Here is a 19,553-nt window from a genome sequence, read left to right on the forward strand (position 1 = left end):
GTGCTGGAGGGTGTTTGGGGGTCCTGTGGGGATTTGGGGGGACTCAGGGGGCTCTGGGGAGTTTTGCAGAAGGCTGGAGTACTTGGGGGTGCAGTGGGGGGTTTGTAGTGTTTTGGGGGTGGTGTTCTGGGGAATTTAGGGGTGCTGAGAGGATGTTTTGGGGGAGGGATCAGCCGTGACACGCCCACACCAGGGACTGGGCGGCGCCAGCAGGCTGAGAGGAGGCTCTGGTAACCCAGCCTCTCCCTGCAGTTGCGATCCCGAACGCGGCCGGCCTGGTTTGTCTCACGCGGCGGCCCGTCCCCGCGGTGCATTGTGGGCCGTAGCAATATGGCCGCCTCCTTGGTGTGCGGCTGAGGGGAGTTTAATTCTCCGGCGCTGCAGATCGGTTCCCCTCCCACGGGGGCCGAAGCCAGCCGAGCCGCCAGGGGCCCGTGTGCGTGGGGAGGAGCCGGGGGAGGGCACGATGGGCCGAGTTCGGCTCCCGCCCCAGCAGCCGGGGAGCGTGCATTGCCCGCGGGGCTAGAGGCCCGGTCCCCCCCCCCCGAGTGCTTCTAGCGACACCTCAGCCCTCCCCGGGGTCGCGGAGAGCCCGGCCGGGGCTGCTGTCTGCGGACGCCCCCGAGGAGGAGACTCGCCGGCTCTGAGCCCCCCCTGCCCCGCAGACACCTGGGACAGGGGCCCGCTGTTCCCCTCTGCACCTGGGAAAGGGGCGCGCAGAGCTCCAGCCGGAACAGTCCCCTTCTACCTCTCAGAGCCCCGCCCGGAATAGGGACCCCACCGGCCCCTTCCTCTCCCCAGCGTGTGCTGGGCTGGGGATTGCTGAGCACTTGCCGCCTGGCCCCCTTCTCCCCTGATGGAGTCCGAGATGCTGCAGTCGCCTCTCCTGGGGCTCGGGGAGGAGGATGAGTCAGACCTGACTGACTGGAACTTGCCTCTGGCCTTCATGAAGAAGCGGCACTGTGAGAAGATTGAGGGCTCCAAGTCTCTGGCCCAGAGCTGGAGGATGAAGGACCGGGTAATGCTCTGGGGCAGAGGTTTATGTGGGGGAGGAGGGGAAGGATACGAAGGAGGTTCTGGCCTTAGTCCAGGGTCTGCAGCATGCTTTCGGATGCATCACTGAGTTTATTTGTTCCTACTAGTTAGGTTTTCTGTGGTCCCATGCACTTGTTGCATGACTACAGTGGAAGTGAACATATTAACAGATTATGAATGCTGGTTGCTATTCCTAATTATATGCATTTTAAACAGCTGCATTGAGTTTCTTTAAAACTGGTGCCCCTCCTGACAAAGTAGTGGAATTAATGACATCTTAAAATGGACTTCTCTGGATCAGGTTAATGGCAGGGGTGGCCAGCCTGGGGCTCCGGAGCCACGTGCAGCTCTTCAGAAGTTAGCATGTGGCTCCTTGTCTAGGCATCGACTCCGGGGCTGGAGCTACAGGTGCCAACTTTCCAATGTGCCGGGGAGTGCTCACTGCTCAACCCCTGGCTCTGCCGTAGGCCCTGCCCCCACTCCATCCCTTCCCGCCCCCTCCCCTGATCTGCTGTGCCCTCGCTCCTCCCACTCCCACCAGAGCCTCCTGCATAGGATCATAGAATCTTAGGATTGGAAGGTACCTCAGGAGATCCTCTAGTCCACCCCCCTGCTCAAAGTGGGACCAATCCCCAATTTTTGCCCCAGATCCCTAAATGGCCCCCTAAAGGATTGAATTCACAACCCTGGGTTTAGCAGGTCAATGCTCAAACTGCTGAGCTATCCCTCCCCGTAAGAGCAAGGTCTGCTACCCTATCTTGGAGATGCAGTTTACTGCAGAACATTTACCTGTAGGTTCTGAACTATCAATGCTTCTGGCTGTTAAAACAAAACGAGGGAGGACACAGAGCCATTCTTGATTTTTAATTTTAAGTGAGTTTATCATCTTATGAGCCGATTCACCAGTGTTAGTGGTTCCCAATGGTTGTCCCAAAGGCATTAGTGCAAAACACTCTGCAGCTGGAATAAAAATAGTCTCTAAAGCCACATGCCAGGAAACAGTTGATCGGGAGGTGAGAGGGAGGGCTGATCAGGTGAGCGGGGGGCGTGGGAGCTGATGCGGGGCTGCTGATGTATTACTGTGGCTCTTTGGCAATGTACATTGGTCAATTCTCGCTCCTTCTCAGGCTCAGGTTGGCCACTCCTGGGTTAATGGTGTGGGCAGACAGTGCAGTATATGCAGACATTATATTCTGTGAAGTTGCCCTGTGGGGGGAGGGCTTAGACCCTCTTTGGGATGTTACATGGAATATATGAGTAATGCATTCTTACCAGAACAATATTAGGATCATAATATTTTTGAGATGGAAAACTGTCCATGTGACTCTCTATTGAGACTCAGTGTCAAAGTCGGGTATAAGGGTCTTGATGCGGTTTCATAGAGGATTGTGGGATTTTAATCTAGTCTTTGGCGGATTCTGCAGGTCATTGTGCAGTGGGATCTTCGTGTTTGCATTGACATGGTCATTTCACACTAAGCCTTGGTCTACACTGTGGGGGTGGCAATCTAAGTTACGCAACTTCAGCTACGTGAATAACTTAGCTGAAGTCGATGTACTTTTAGACCTACTCACCGCGGTGTCTTCACTACAGTGAGTCGACTGCTGCCGCTCCCCTGTTGACTCTGCCTGCGCCTCTCACAGCGGTGGAGTACAGGAGCCGACGGGAGAGCGCTCGGGGATTGATTTATCGCCTCTAGACTAGACATGAGAAATCGACGCCCACTGGATCGATTGCTGCCCGCACATCCAGCGGGCAGTGTAGGCATACCCTAAGAATCAGGGTATTAACTCATGTGTATTCCTGCCCAAACTTTGTTTTTCATGCACAAAAAATTAACTGTAGTTTCAATTGGATACAGTGTTCATTATTTCCTGACCTAAACTGTTGTGTGGTGTTATTGTGAACTATATAACTTGCACAGTTAGTAAAATGCATGAAGTGCTTTGGGATGGAAGTTGCTATAAGAAGAAAACAGGCTTATATGCTTGTCATTCAGCGGTGCTTATATGCTTCTGTTTAATTTTCACTTTTATATGAAAAGCCTAATTGGGAAGTAAAATATCCCAGTGAAGCTATCAAAAAAAAAATATATATATTAGAAGTGGCTACAGCCACATGTTGGTGCTACTGAAATCCTCAGCCCTGTGAACCAGAGAGAGAATGAGAGAGTTGCCTTTGAAAACAAACACAAACTAAATGCCTGCTTAATTTGGGCATTGTGGTGGAGTGGAGAGTAACTTCTCATTTTTTGAATCCCTTTTCCTTTCTGATCTTTCTTATCCCCATCTTATCTGTGAGTTCTTTATGCCAAAGAAGATTTTTAGGTAAATGGAATTATATCTCTCTCATTTTCCAGCTCAAATGTTCCAGAAGTCACTTAAAAAAATAGTACAGTGTCAAAGTGAGATTTGTTTCATTATAGGGACGTGATAATTGTTTCTGGCCCAAATCTTAACCTACTGTAAAAATGCTACTTAAAAATAAACAAAACAAAATACACGTCCACTATTTTCCTGATCCTGTAAAATGTTATCAGCTCTTCTAAAGAGGGCTGCATTTTAGACAAACTTAACTTGTGTCCGCTGGGAAACTGGGTTATCATTAATGACAAACGGGTGGTGATGAATTCATGATCATACAGGTTGCTCTTAGTAGTTTGCTGCTTGTGCCTGTGCGCTTAGTTCTTGTGAGCAGGCAAGGTATGAAAAATACAAGAATCCTGTCTTCCTGCAGGCAAAATTTTTGTAAGTTTCCTACCTAGTTTTCTTACAAGTAAGCACAGTGGTGCAGCATAACTTGCATATTTCTGAAAACCAAAACACAGCTGATAGTTTTAATTCTGTGCCTATCTGCCTTGACATTCTCTCTTTAATGAAACATTTTGTGCAACTTCTGACATTAGAAATATAGTGCTACAGCACCAATTTATTGTGGGATGAAAGTATCTGTTAGTCTAGAATGGGTAGGCAGATTAAAGGTATTCTATATATAGTACACTTCTAATTTTGTGATGTTATATTTGAACAAGCAGATTGTAATATAAAGGGAGGACTGTACTTATAGTCTAAGATTTTGGGTTTTTTTATATATACTTAAGTTTCACTACACCCACGTGTGGGTAGGCTCAGCCGAGAAGCAAAGGACTAAATGGTCTGTGGATCCTGAACTGTTTTGCACTAGAGGCTCTTTCCAAGTCAGTGTTACTGTGTATTATCAGAGCAGTATGTGAAAAGCTTGCATTACTACTGCCCATGCTATGCCAAGTCTGTGTTTGAACTAGAAGACTTTGATTTCTAGTATTGTCAGCTGGGCACCTTCCATGAGCACTAAATTTAATACTTTAAAAAAAAAAGATTTTTATAATAAATGCATATGAATGTCCTATTGGAAAATAGTTTTTAGGCTTCTAATGAAGGCAGAAGTTAGTAGTTCAGCATATATGATTAAAGATGAAAAGTCCATCAAAATATAAGCAATTACAAAGAGTGGTGATTTCCCAAAGAGTGTTTGAAAGGGCAAGTCCATTTTTAATGTTTAATGCTAACCTTCAAAAAGTTTGAAAATATTTTTAGTTTGCCTTTTTTTCTCATCAGCTGTGGATTTTCCCTCCCTCCTTTTATTTTTGAATAAAGCTGGAATTAAGCATATTATTGCTATTAAATAAAAAAAACAGTTATGTAAGCATCCTTAAAGCCCTGCGTATATATGGATATCTTCATCTGGACCATGTTTGTGGATCAGATGCGGATACAAATTTTATATCTGTGCAGGGCTCTAAGCATCTTGTCATACCAAAATGTTTGTACCCCAGCATCCTCTCTTTTGAGAACACAGTACTGGGAACAGAGTATGTCAGTTAATTGCTATAGAGCTGGTAGAGGGAATATGCACAGTTTTTTTGATTTTCAGACTGAAGAATAGCAGGTAGTGTTCTTGAAGCTATCAGAGTCAACTGCTGAAATCTTGGTTTGGCAAAACAATAAGGGGACTAACGTTCAGGCTCTAAGATTAGAACCCAAACTAAATCTGGCACAGAATGTAAAGCTCTGCTTGACCCAGCTGAAATCTCACTGTGTATCTTGAATGAGAGAGTAGACAGTTCCATATGTGTTTTATTTTTGAACTGAGGTGTATGATGACCATATCCCTCTCCTTGGATTCTCATTGACTACTGTTCTTTTATGAATCTTCTAATTTATCTTTCTCCCCTGCCTGAAAAGCTCTCTTGTCAGGGGTCAGGAATGAGACTGACCTGATCAAGGCTCCTGAAATCCATTCTCACTGGTTTATAGTATATGCTCAAATAAGAGTGGCTCCAAATCCAACTCTGTTTCGTCACATAATGATGTATACTATAGTCACAGTGAATGTCTAATTTTATTGAAAACTGTTTCAAAATGGTTACACTAATCATTGTGGGCCAGATTCTACTATCCCTCCTTATGCCAAGTGGCACCTTTCTCCTCCCTGAGAGGCCCCATTATTTTCAGTGGAGCTTTTCGTGGGGTACGGTGCTACTCAGTCTGAGCAAGGCTGGCCCTGTGTGACCGTAACTGCAGAATTATTGTTTATCTTATATACTATTATTTTAACTGAAGAGGGCAGGAGCAAATCTTGAACCATCAACTTGGGCAGTAAAGTTTTCTGAACCATAAATATTCATATATTTCAAGGCCAGAAGGGACCATTGTGATAGTCTGACCTCCTGTATAGCGCAGGCCACAAAACTTTTATTGTTGGTGCATCTACATTGAACTTTGTCACTTGTGTCAAGTGAGCTTTTCTTTGTCTTGGGATCAGTAATGGTTTGTTTTGTAGCATATAGATGGGTGTCACTGTGAATCTGATTAACTTTATCAGGTATTCTTTGTACACATCTGCCATTCATATGTGTCTAGCCACTTTTCCTGCTAGAGTATAGGGCTATACTATGAACAATTGAAATATTGGATAATTTAATTTAGAAATTATTTTGTTTTGTTGTCTTCTCTATTTTCTTTATCTCCCTTTGTTATCCTAAATCCCAGTAACTATTTTGGTGTGTTTTTATTAGATGTCTTCTGCTTCTATTGCTTTTTTCCTACCTGTGTTGTTTGTTTTCTCAGCAATCAGCTGTGATCTCATAGATACTTATTATGATTTCATGTAGTGAATAAACACCAGGAATGGATCTTAAAATCTAGCTGGTGCTTCATTAAAGAAATTAACACTTTAATAACCTATAAATATAGGTTATTAAACATTCAGTCATCCCCTCCATTCAGCTAACTGAAGTCAGCTCCACCCTGGTAATCTGTACATAAATTAAAACAAAGTGTAAACAATTGTAGGTGAATAGAGGGTAAAAAAATCTGAACCAGTTCTTATTGCCAGTAATTCACACAGCCCATTAAAAGTGATTGTTAAAGGTTACTGATTTATCCAGAAAAGCAAGTAACTTTATTTAAATACAGACCAGCTAGGTATTGTATAGAACACCTTTTCTGTGTGAAGCATTGTGAGATAGTGGTGTGGTTAATGTACAGGGAGATATAGCAACTGTTACAGGCTTAGTAATAGCTCATGAGTTGTTGGACTTAAGAACTTGCTTTAATGAGAGAGAGAATGATGGCTGGAAGGCTGTGGTTATCCCTTTTCTTTTCAAGAGGCACCAAAGAATTTTAGATTCCAGCGTTGTAGAAGGGATCTTATTTTTAATGTGTTTAGAGCAATGTGTATGAGCGCATATGCAGGGGAGTTCTCAGTTAAACCGGGTTTAAGTGGTGCATACTGAAGTCTCAGAATTTTTTTTTTTGCTGGGGGGGTGGAATTCTAAAGTAGAATTTTAAAAAATGCTTAAGTCCCTTAGAAAGCCAAATCCCATTGACTTTCAATGGAGTTTATGCTTTTAAGTCACTTGTTGGAAGCCCAATTCCGACCCAAAGTCTTTGCTTAATTTTTTGAAGGCCCTACCTGTGCTAATAACAATATAATATAGCGTAGAGGACACACATGTGTCTGCCTCCATGACAGGTCCCAATATGCTAATCTGATAGTTCTCTAAATTATATGTTTCCTTGAGAGCCACGTAATGTTTGCAGCCTTCACTTAATTTAAAATGTTTGGATCCATGTAAAAACCAGCAATAAGGGAAACAGTATACATACATACTGTATGGTTGCTGCTCTTTTTTCTTAAAAGCAGATTCATTTCAAACAGCAGAGCAAAGTGCATTTGTTATATTTCTGTATCCATTAAGTAGATCATGAGAATTGAGACCTGTTCCAGGAGTAGCATATTGTATCTGAACTAGTGGCGGTAATACCTGTGAGGAGGTGGGGTATCCAGAATAACCAGATTATTATGGCATTGGGGTTATAGGCAGAATCTGAGAAATTACAGCTAATCAAAGGGCAGCTACCTTTCCAGTGATGTGAGGCACAACTTTTAACTAGTCTCTGAGAGTTCGTTTCTGACTATTATAAGTTTAAATAATTAGGGTAATAGGGCTTCCCCTACTTCACTTGGGAGGCAATTTGACTGTCTAGTAAATTTCCCTATTAAGAAGTGTTCCCTGATATTCACCCTGTTTCTTAATTTCATTTCATTGTTCTGTTATGCCTCAAGTACTGCCCTAAATAATGTCTTCCTATCCTTTTGTGTCCTTCAGTGATTCCTGAAAATCCCTTCTCTTTCTTTTTTGCTTGCCGTAGCATACCCTCCCCCTATTCTCTCAATTTCATGTTGCAGCCACATTCATTTCAGCCGTGGGCCAGGCTCTTTGGTACCTATTGTGCTGTTTGTTAATCAGTTGAGGGGGCTGGTAGGCAGTCCTTTCCCTAACCTCTCCTCAGTCAGACTGCCAACTTTGTTCTCTCCTTTTCACAGCTTCCTTTTCTGGTCTATTTCTGCCTTTGATGGATTGGAAAGCAATGTTTGGCTGCTGGCATCATCTTGTGAAGCCTTGTCCAAGGGTAGATACAAATGGATGGTTTTTAAATTTTGAATTAAATATAGGTTGTTTTTTTAAACAAACCTATTTAAAATTAAATTTGAAATTGACAACTTTATATTAAGGCCTAACCTTATTATAATCTATGAAAATAATTTAAATTAAATACAGAAACCCAGTATTAAGCAATATAGGTTTGCTGCTGAAGTTATGAAATCAGCCTACTGAGCTGGAGGAAGTCACTGGCTAATCACCTGGAACCAGACTTTGTTGAAGTGCTAAATGAGCGTTTGATAGCAGTAGCCGGTGCAGAGAGAACATTTTGTTTCAGTTTATTCAGCTAGTTCAGTTCAATGACTATAGTTCATTCACAGTTGAGAAATAGATAGGGAGTTGAAAAAGCAAGAAAGTTCATGTTCCTCATCCAATCCATGCATGAAAGCTAGGTGTGAAAGGATGAGATCTTCCAGTTCTAAAACTTGTGTCTCTGGTCACCACGTGCATTATCATTTCAGTTCACTACCTATGAGTGATACGTCCTCTGTTTAATAAATCAATTAGTTTTAAATGCAGAACATGTGAAGCTTTTTTCTTATGTATCCAGCACATTTAATGTAGTTTTATTTAGCTAATAAAATAAGACTCAATTCTGTTTTTGTGCATTTTAATTGAATTCTAGTTTCCTTCGGAAAAAAAACTTGACAGAAATAAAAATAATCTAGTAAATATAGTGTGAAACATTCGCCATTTTCTAAGATGAGCAAAAAAATTAAGAATGTGAATATATGTAAAGTTATATAATTTAAATAAATGTGTATAGATATAGTGTGTCATCCTGGTTAGCAAAAAGAAGCATCAGTTTAGGGTAAAGCCTATATTTAGTTGGAAATCAATATGTTTTAATGATTACCAACTGAAGGAGATCAGCCTGCCTTCAGAAAAATAATGAAAACATACAAATTCAAAAGAAGATTAAAATTGATGATTTTAAATTAAGGTTTCCTGCTTGGTGATTTAAATCATGATTCAAATTGGTGATTTAAAAGGCTTTGATTTAAATCAATCTGCCCTGCTTACCTATCCCTCTAAGCAGCCTTATCTGTTCCTATGTATACTGGTCAGGGTTCATAATTATCCTTTTGGTGGTGACGATGGTAGGCAAGAAGTGGCTGAAGTTCTGCAGGAATGTCTAGGAGAAAGTAATAAAAGTGTAGTGCATTATCTAATAGCTTTTGAGACTAGGTTACCTGAAATATGTTTTCCTCATGCTGTACTGCTGCAGTTGAGGCCAGTGGAGATGCTAAAGCTGGAGCTCCCTTGTTGTAAATGGGAGAAGTTTGTTTTCTCTCAGGAGCCTCACATTTGGAATTGGCTCCTATCCCTGGTCCTTCAGAGGCCAGGTCTGTTAGCCTTCAGAGTGTGCTACAAAGCCCCTCTTCTCTCCCAAGCATTTGGAGAAGGGAGGAATGAGACTTCGAGAGGTCTTATTTGTGTTTATCTCCTGGTTTGTATTTTACACTGTGGGAAGCAGTCTATGAAGAGCTTGAGATAGAAAGCTTGTCTTCTGTAAATAACCAGAATGCACATTAGTTAGGGATGTAGCCAACAGCTATATGAGACTGTGTCTAATTTATCAGATTTTCATGGGTAAACAGAAAGCAATTCTAGACCACACTTAAAAGGGATGCTTGTGGATTCTTTCCCATGCCCCCAAATACACATACACAGAGGCTGTTAACTATCATAGTGAATATGGAAGTTGTCTCCTGCAGTCCCAAATTCAGGTCTCTTCATACACCATTTGGCCAGCTAGTAATCTTAATTTTACTATTAGTTACAGAAAATTATCCCACAAGGGTTTGGGAATAAGATGGAATTCTTTTTTTGCTGTGTAAAGCTTGATCTCATGATGCCTTGAAAGGGAAGCTCTTTGGAAGAGAGACATTGAGGAAGAAGGGGAAAACCTCTATCTCCCAATTTTAAGAGTGATCGTTGGTAAATGTAATTAAAATAACTGAATATTGTCACGTCCCCCTTTTCATCAAGAAGGCCTACTTTTGCAGAGGTTTTATTCTTCCTGCTCTGGTTCTATGGAATATGTGTGCCACCAGAGTGACACTGCCTTCATCTATTATTTATTTATAGAATTGTTTTATCAGAAGAGTTGGAATTAAGCTTTGAATGTTGAATTAAATCACATAGCTTTGGTAGCAAGTGAGTCATGAAACTTTATTAAAATAAAAGGATCTCAAATATGTTGGATTTTTACTGACAAGATCCTACTAAAGTCAGAACATTTAAATTGAGCCACATTTTACTTTTATTGATTTCTAAAATACACAGAGAGCAAAAGAGTTAGTTATACTGGTTTTATTTTAACAAGGTTTTTTTTTTTTTTTTTGCTGCTTTATAACCTGCACATTGAGAATTAAATCCTGCTCTTAGGAGAACAGGCATAGGCAGACAATTGGTTTTCTACAGAAGTGTAGATTAACAGTGCTGCATAAGAATGCTCTTAATTCAAATAAATTTGTAGAGCTTAGCTGCTTGGTTGCTAAACGTTCCACATTTCACAGGAATACTAATGGAACATGGCAGCATAATAAGTGTAGTGGAGGGTTAGCATTGAAATTACACTTTGACTCATGTTTTATGTATGTTCATACTTAAATAATCTAATAGACGGTGGTGACCATTACTCCAGCTTGTAATAATCATTGTAAGTCTCCTTACACTAAGTCACATTTGTAATCAAACTGCGCAGAGTTTGCTCTCTGTGATCACTGATTGCACGCGCACAGGTAAACATGGAGTGCCAGCGGTGGGCATATTTTAATAGGCCCTGTGCTAGTAAATTAGACTGGGATCTAAATCCAAATGACTCAACTGTCTCCCTTAAATGAAGACAGATTCTTGATATTAGGAAGAAAACTCGCCAGAATACTGGATGGCTCTGAGGACTGCTAATGGTGTGAATTATTTCACTTCCAGGCTAATGGTTGAAATCCATGTTAGTTCAATTATGGCAAAAAGTAGTTATGGCTCTTCAGTGACATTTGTAAAATGATTTGGTGGGTGATTTTGGCTGCGAGTGAACAAACATCCATATCACAGAAGATCACCACCAAAGCTGGCATGAATGGGGAGCCTTGTTGGCAGTCACATTATTGAAGCTATAGATTGAATCTCCTCTTTTCCATAGACATGATCACTCCAAGTTGCGGCTGCTGTTGTGCACTGATGGAGTAGAGTTGGGAAGCTTGCACTTTCTGTTTCTGTCTACACACATTTTATGCCTAAAGAGAAAAAGGACTTCACTCTTCAATTGGAGCAGTTAATTCACACATTTTAGAAGAAAAGGGTCTAATCTTGATATGGTAGTAGCAATTCAAACTGGATAATCTCTGTCACCACCTCTAGAATTTTCCCAGTTCAATTGGGAGTTTGTGGACATACAAGTTTGAAAATGACTAAGTCTATAATCCATAGTTTTCTCATGCATTTTGTTTAACATTTCCCAAATATCCCATCCCGTTGTTTACAATATAACCAAAAATTCCCTAGAGCTAGGCTAATGGCAGAGTTTTTTTGGTATTGCAATAAACCAAATCAGCAGTTTTTGTTTTCTGTCAGAGGCTTAATTGTCTGCTTCAGCTGGAAAGTCATGAAAACTCTTGCTTTAGCCCATATTGATTTCTTATATATGGGGCCCTACCAAATTCATGGTGCATTTTGGTCAATTTCATGGTTGTAGGATTTTAAAAATAGTAAATTTCATGATTTCAGCTGTTTAAATCTGAAATTTCATGGTGTCCTAATTGTAGGGGTCCTAACCCAAAAGAGGGGTTGTGGGAGGGGGGTCGCAAGGTTATTGTAGTGGGGTTGCAGTATAGCCACCCTTACTGCTGGCCTGGGTGCTGCCTTCAGAGCTGGGCCATCGCAGAGTGGTGGCTGCTGGCCAGGAGCCCACCTCTGAAGGCAGCACCACTGTCAGCAGTAAGGCAGAAATAAGGATGCCTCACTTATATAGTGAGTATTGTACTATATCTTATTGACACCCTTACTTCTGTGCTGCTCCCTTCAGAGATGGGCTGTTGGCCAGCAGCCATCACTCTCCAGCCACCCAGCTCTGAAAGCAGCAGTGCAAAAGTAAGGGTGGCAAGATATGGTATTGCCACCCTTAGTTCTGCACTGCTGTTGGCGGGGCACTGCCTTCAGAACCTGGCCAGCAGCCGCTGCTCTCCGGCCACCCAGCTCTGAAGGCAGTGCAGAAGTAAGGGTGGCAATAACCTGTATAATAACCTTGTGATCCCCCTGCAGCCCTCTTTGGGTCAGGAGCCCCAGTTTGAGCAATGTTGGTCTTCCCCGTGAAATCTGTATAGTATAGGGTAAAAGTTCACAAAAGACCAGATTTCACGGTCTGTGACGCAGTTTTCACGGCCACAAATTTGGTAGGGCCCTACTCCTGTAGGAAACATAAGGGAGTTAATTTTAAAAATATGTATGCACAATTGTAAGTGGAAACTGTGTGTAATGGTATGCTTAATTTGTTTGCAGTTACACTGATTGTATGCACAATCATGTATTGAGTATACAAGGGAAGTGTGTAATTGTGCATACCTTTTCCTGCATGTTGTTTAAGATAAACCCTACTTGAAATCAGCGTTTGAACTCCATAATGCAAGTTCAGGGTGTACTCGTAGAGGGCCCTTCACGTGTTTGGTATAATCAACCCTTCATGCCAGCAACAGTGATGTACTGCAACACAATTTTACACTGAGGTGCTTGAAGAAAATGTGCTCCTACTTTCAAACTTCACACCACAAACGATGTCCCTTTAATTTTGAAGCTGTTATGCTTGCCCCATCCAGCCCTGTTCATCAGCACTCCTTTCTCCTCCCATGACCACCTCTCTGTGGCTCTATCTCTGGGTTTCTTTGCTTTTTTAATTTATGGCATGTTGGTAATTGCTGAATAAAGGAGCACACGGTGGTACAGTTATTCAATCCCCTTGCTCTGATCACCCTTGTTTTCTAGTGTCTTGCATGACCAGCAAACTTTACAGTGAGTTTCTTCTTCTACACTCGCAATTTGGAGTCAGATCAGACCTTTGGCTGTGCGTTGACTTAGGTCAACCTCTCAGTATAACGATTGACAAAATCAGTGACCCGTTCTTTGATTTCAGTATTTCAGCTCCAACCAATGTGGAAGGGATAAAAATGTAATTTTTAATTTACCAAAATCAATTGTTTATTTTACATAAATGGCCAAGAGACTTGTTCACTTAAACAGCTCCGTGAGAGTACTTGGTTCTAATTATACCTTCACCAAGAGTAATAAATTGTAGAAATACAGTACTAGTATGATGAAAATGAAACAGACATTAATTTGACAAGGGGCAGTTTTGGAAAGGGGAGAGATTTTAGTATTCGTGAATGGCATAACAGCAAATTGTTACTGTTTTTGTTTTTTCATTCAAAAGGGTATCTGTTTCTATTGTTATGAGCTGTATGAAACCTTGTTATGGGTTGAGTTAAAATCTTGTTGATGGTAACAGAAACTGTGAGAGACTGAGGCAGGAAGAAAGCCACGCAATAGCTTGTAAGTGCACCGTGACCCTGGAAAAAGCTAGAGAGTACTTTTGGGTCTGCTGTTGGCTAAAGAGGCTTGGGGCTATAAGTGATGAAACTGCTCCTTTTGTTCTTGGTTCCTCCTGTACTTGGAGAAGCAGGACTTTTTACAGTCATTACATACAGTTCTCTAGTGCAAGAAGATTGCAATAGAGAAAATATCAGACTCCATACATTTCTCCTTCCACCTCGAACATCTTCAGGGCACTGAAATTTGACTAGCTGCTAAGTTTGAAAAAGGGTACATAAAAAAAGCATTAGCAAAGTCAGTACAAACTAAAATTTCATGCAGACAATGACTTGTTTATAGTGCTCTATATGCTATACACTGAAATGTAAGTACAATATAGTCCAATGGATTTATAATTATATGGTAAAAATGAGAAAATAAGCAATTTTTCAGTAATAGTGTGCTGTGACACTTGTAATTTTATTTCTGATTTTGTAAGCAAGTATTTTTTAAATGAGATGAAACTTGGAGGTACGCAAGACAAATCAGACTCCTGAAAGGGGTACAGTAGCCTGGAAGGGTTGAGAGCCACTGCTTTACTCCCTCAGAATTTCCTCTAGAGGAACTAGAAATCTATTCTATTCCTTGCTGAAAGAGGAAGAGTATTTACTGCTTTTAATTATGTGAGTAGCTCTTAAATGCAATTAAAAAAAATTCCCCAGTAAACCTGCCACGTCCAAGTTGCTTATATCATGTTCCAGTTTCCTTTTTTAATGGGGTGTCAGAAACATTCTGTGAACACCTCACTTCCATTAAACCTTTTAATTTTAACCAGGTGATGAGTTGTACGTCTAGGCCAATGGTTCTTAACCTGGGGTGCATGCACCTTCTGGGGGTGTGAGATGCCCTTTCTAGGGGTGCGAGACATGCCAGGTTTTTTTAGAAGGTAAATGATTGAAAACACAAATTAAACGCAGGCATGTAAGTACAACTACTTTGTTTCATCAAACCTATGTATTAACATTATACATTTAATGATTACTGTAATATACAAACAAAAAATGTATCTAGGTTTAAAGAAGTGACCTACTTCAACGATTTTTGATAAGGGGCATGAGAATATATTTTGAGAACCAAAGGGGTGCAGGCTGCAGTAAAGGTTAAGAACCACTGCTCTAGGCAAACCATAAACACGGGCTAGACATGGTGACGAGACCTCTCTTTGCTGTGGTGTATGATGCTGATTCGGTAGGTAATGGGGTATGCCCAGGGCCTGAAAAGCTCCTTGATTCTTATTCCGGTGGAAGGTGCTTGTGCTACCAGTTAAGTTAAACTACAGAGCTTACAGTGGTACAGCTGCACCGCTGTAGTGAAGATGCTCTAAGTGGTTCTCAAACTGTGGGCTGTGACCCTGTTTTAATTGGTCACCAGGGCTGGTTTAGGCTTTCTGGGGCTAAAGCCAGGGGACTTCAGCCCTGGGCGCTGGGGCTCAGGTTACAGGCCCCTTGCCATGGGCTGAAGCCTTTGGGCTTTGGCTTTGGCCCCCCACCTGGGGCGGTGGGGCATGGGTGGGCTCAAGCTTCGGTCCCTCCTCCTGGGGTCGTGTAGTAATTTTTGTTGTCAGAAGGGGGGCACGGTGCAATGAATTTTGAGAACCCCTGCAAGCTGAGGGGAGAGAGCTCTCCTGTTGACTTAGCACTCTCCACACCGGTGCTTAGGTCAGTGTAATTTATGTCACTCGGGGGCGGGGGGGAGGGCAGGGTGGGCTTATTCACACCCCTGAGCAACATAACTTACACCGATATAAGCTGTTGTGTGTACATAGCCTTACTAAGGCCATGTTCTGAGTTGACTTTGTTTTTGGACTTTACCTTTCCTCTGTAAATTCCCTCTTGTATGACCATAGCTATTGTAAAATGGATTTTATTTAACTAAAGCCAGTTTGGTCTGGGATTAACATTTTCCTCAACAAAATTTTTTGTGGATGCTTTTTCTTTAAAGGATTATGAAACCTTCCCTGTAAACGTTGTTCATGTCCACAGAGAAGTTATGCGGTGCAATAACCTGCTCCTGTTTTATTATACAGGAAGGATTTACAGTTGGCAGAGTAATAAGTCTGTATCTTTGGCACTTGGCAAAATGTGTCCCTTCTTAGTTTTCTTGTCCCAGTGGTTTTTGCCAATGACACCTCAGCCAGTATTTGTAACTTGCGATTTTTTGCTTAGTTTTGTGTTAGTATGAGCTACAGCAGGAAATAGCTGTTCTTAATGTAACTGGCTGTATAGTCTGCAGAACAGCAAAAATAAACAATCTCCCAGGAATGTGTGAACTAGCGTTTGTGTTAGAAAGTGATAATTGGAATGTTTTTCTTCCTCTCTGTATATGTCTTGGTATCTGGAGCCTGATTTGAGAGACGAGGGAGCAATGTGCAGCATAGCTTATGCCTCCAAGAGCAACTGGACTATCTTTCCTCATGGTCAAGTCAGAACTATTCTTCCTTCCTTCCTTCCAGGGGTAGGTCAGCAGCAGGAAGTTAAGACCCTTGAAGTGCCCAACTACTTGTGTGTCATTTGGGAGAAAGACACTGCACCGTCCTGGGGAGCTCACTCAGTTATCACTAATTTTCTTCCTCTCTACTCCGCGATTTAAGTGCCTGGATTAATTTGGGATTCATGCCTTTCTCCTGCTTGCTCTTCTGAGCTCAGAATACTAGCCTGTCATTTAAAGAACTAGTCCTCCCCTTTAGACACTTCCAACTATTACTCAGGTTCCCATCCAAGAGGATAAAACAGTCCCTGCTTTATGATGCTTCCTGTACCCTGTAAAGTTCTGTGACGTTATCAGGGATATAGGGAGCAGAGAAGAAGTGTGGAGGATAAATTAAGATACTGAGTGCACCAGAAAGGAGATAAGCATTGGAAGGCTAAATGAAAATAGTGGGTTTTAAGGACAGATCTGAAGAAGGAGAGGAGGTTGCTTGACACACAGGAGGATGGAGGCTATTCTAAACATAATGGGTGGTGGTATGAAACTTGTTCAGAGTTGACTGAGAGGCAGAGACAGAGTAGTAAAAGCAGAAGATTTAGTGGAGTACAAGACAGAGGAAGAAATGTGCTGAGATGTGGACATGGGAGGAGTGATGTAGCCCTCAGAAAAATAGATTCATTGATTATAAGGCCAGAAGGGACCACTGTGATGATCTAGTCTGACCTCCTGTATAACACAGGCCAGAGAACTTCCCGTAATACATTTGTTTGAATTAGAGCATATATTTTAGGAAAACATCCGATCTTGATTTAAAAGTTACCAGAGAATCCACCACAGCCCTTGGTAAATTGTTCCACTCGTTAATTACCCTTACTGCTAAAAATTTCCAATCTGAATTTGTCTAGCTTCAGCTTCAGACGTTTTATACCTTTCTCTGATAGACTGAAGAGCCCATTACTGATCTTCTGTTCCCCATGTAGGTATTTTATCAGTGATATTAGATTTTCTTCCAGGTCATTGATAAAAATGTTAAATTGTATAGGGCCAAGAACTGCACTGCAGAAGCCCACTAGAAACCTACCTGCTCAATGATGATTCCTCATTTACAATTACATTGTAGCTTGAAAGCTTGTCTCTCTCACCAACAGAAGTTGGTCCAATAAAAGATATTACCTCACTCACATTGTCAGACTTGTCAATTAGCTCGTTTTAATCCATTTAATGCGTGCAGTGTTAATTTTCTATCTTTCTAGTTCTTTAATTAAGATTCTGTGCAGTACCAAGTCAAATGTCTTACAGAAGTGTAAATGACATTAACTTTTATCAACCAAATTTGTAATCTCAAAAAAAAACCAAACAAATTTGTTTGATAGGATCTTTTCCCCATAAACCCATGTTGATTGGCATTAATTATATTACCCTCGTTAAATTCTCTAGCGATTGAGTCCAGTATCAATGATGTCAGGCTGATATGCCTATAATTATGTTGATTGTCCCATTTATCACTTTTAAATATTGGCACACTAGCTTTCCTGCCATCCTCTGGAACTTCCCCGATGTTCCAAGAGTTACTGAAACCAACTTTAATGGTCCAGTGAGTTCATTGGCCAGCTCTTTTAAAACTCTTGGATGCAAGTTATCCAGACCTGCTGATTTTAAAAATGTCTAACTTTAGTAGCTGCTGTTTAATGTCCTCCTGAGTTACTATTGGAATGAAAAGTTTCATTATCATCATCACAATATACCTCATTTGATTTCCCCTCCCACCCCCATACAGAACAGAAATATTTATCAAATGCTTCTGCCTTTTCTGCACTGTTGCTGACAATGCTACCATTTCCATCTAGAAGTGGGCCAATAATAATGGTAGGGTTCTTTGTTCCTAATATAGTGTACTTTTAAAAAAACCTGCTGCTGCTTATCCTTAACTTTGTTGGTCATAAATTTCTCCTTGTGACCTTTTACTTCCATTATTAATTTTTTGCAATTCCTAGCTTCTGTTCTATGTTAATTACTATCTACTTCTCTCCTCAATTTGTTTTTATATAGCTATATCTATTGTGGCATATTGCCGGCACTACTATGATGGGTCTCGCACTTTCTCTTCTTGGGGGGGGGGAGGTGGGTTCAGGGCACTGTTTCTTGCCCCTGAATTGGGGTATTAACTGCCCCACTAGTGTCCTAGATGAGGGGAGTGGAGAGGGAGGGACCCGGGCCTGCCCTCTACTCCGGGTCCCAGCCCAGGGGCCTTAGGGATAGCGGTAAACCACTAAAACTAGCGGTTCCTTCCCCTGGGCTACTTCCCTCTCCTGCCCTTCAGCTTGTGGGGCTTCCTGCCCTCCCTCTGCACAAGCCAGGTGTCCCTTTACCTAGGGTCTTGGCCTTCTTAGCCCACCGCAGCACTTCTCCAAATTCTCCTCTGCTTCAACTCCTCCAAACTGCTCTCTGCTCCAACACCAATCCACTCTGCTTCAACTCCTCCTCTTGTCTGATTGAAGCAGGGTTTTTTAATTATGTGACTGGCTTCAGGTGCTTTCATTGGCTTCAGGTGCTTTAATTATTTTATAGCAAACTTTCTTCCCTCTACAGGGAATAAGGCTCCCTTTTAACACTCTCCTGCTGCCCTCTGGCCAAGCTGTATCACATAATATATAAATAATGTACTTCTTATAGCTACCCTTATTTCCTTACTAAGCCCATTTGTTTTTTTTAACTAGTGTGGCCTTCTTTTTGATTGTGGAAATACGGCGTTTGGGGCATCTAGTGAAATGTTCTTAAACAATTCCCAATTATTATTCACAATTTTTTCCATTTACATTCTTTCCCCCAACTGATCTGACTCCTAATTGTTTTCAGCTTTGTGAAATTGGACCAGTAAAGCACCACATATGCAGTATGTAATACCAAGTTAGACTTCATTCTGATTGCACATAACAAATGTGATCCAGTCAGGTCAGGATCACTTGTGCCTAAGTTACCACTAATTTTTAGTTCTGTCATCAGTGCCTCTTTAGCTGCCCAGATGAGGTCCAACATAAAATCCCCCCCATATTGGATGCAACACCCCTAGAGTTAGGAAATTGTCATCTATAATATTTATACATTCTGAGGCTGTTTTAGTAGAGGAAGCATGAGACCTCCAGCATATGTTACTCAGATTGAAGTCCCCCAGGGTACGATATCTGGCTCCAAGGCTTTTGTCAGTGACAAATAATGGACACTTTCTCCCTTATGAACACAGAAGATTATAAAAATTGTGATCAGTGTCAATAAGCTTTGTTGCAAAAGTTTAAAATCTCCCTGAAGCATCTGGGAGAAGGTTTTGGGACATTCTGAAAAAAGGGGACTGCTGAGATTTCAGTTCAAATTAGGGATTATGTAAGAAAATGGGGAACTGGTTGTGGGGAGGGGGCAGTTACTGTCATGCTGTATCCCAGTTTCAGGGCAGAAACCCCAAGCTGGTTGTATGTTCTATAATTAACTTTCACTAACCCAGTAGCAAGTGTGAGCTCCTAAA

General features: G+C 41.6%; 1 protein-coding gene across 6 annotated transcripts in view; it reads left to right on the top strand.

Moving 5' to 3' along the window:
- Window positions 1-279: 279 nt before the first annotated feature.
- RPTOR (regulatory associated protein of MTOR complex 1) overlaps window positions 280-19,553 on the top strand; it is a 311,995-nt gene continuing 292,721 nt past the window's right edge. For all 6 annotated transcript variants that reach the window (XM_073312081.1, XM_073312077.1, XM_073312079.1 and 3 more), the window contains exon 1: window positions 280-1,018. In XM_073312081.1, the coding sequence (XP_073168182.1) occupies window positions 857-1,018 (162 nt within the window). In that variant the 5' untranslated portion in view covers window positions 280-856. The remainder of the gene's footprint in view (window positions 1,019-19,553) is intronic.

The sequence above is a fragment of the Lepidochelys kempii genome, chromosome 14 (assembly GCF_965140265.1).
Source record: "Lepidochelys kempii isolate rLepKem1 chromosome 14, rLepKem1.hap2, whole genome shotgun sequence".
Lineage (NCBI taxonomy): Eukaryota > Metazoa > Chordata > Testudines > Cheloniidae > Lepidochelys > Lepidochelys kempii.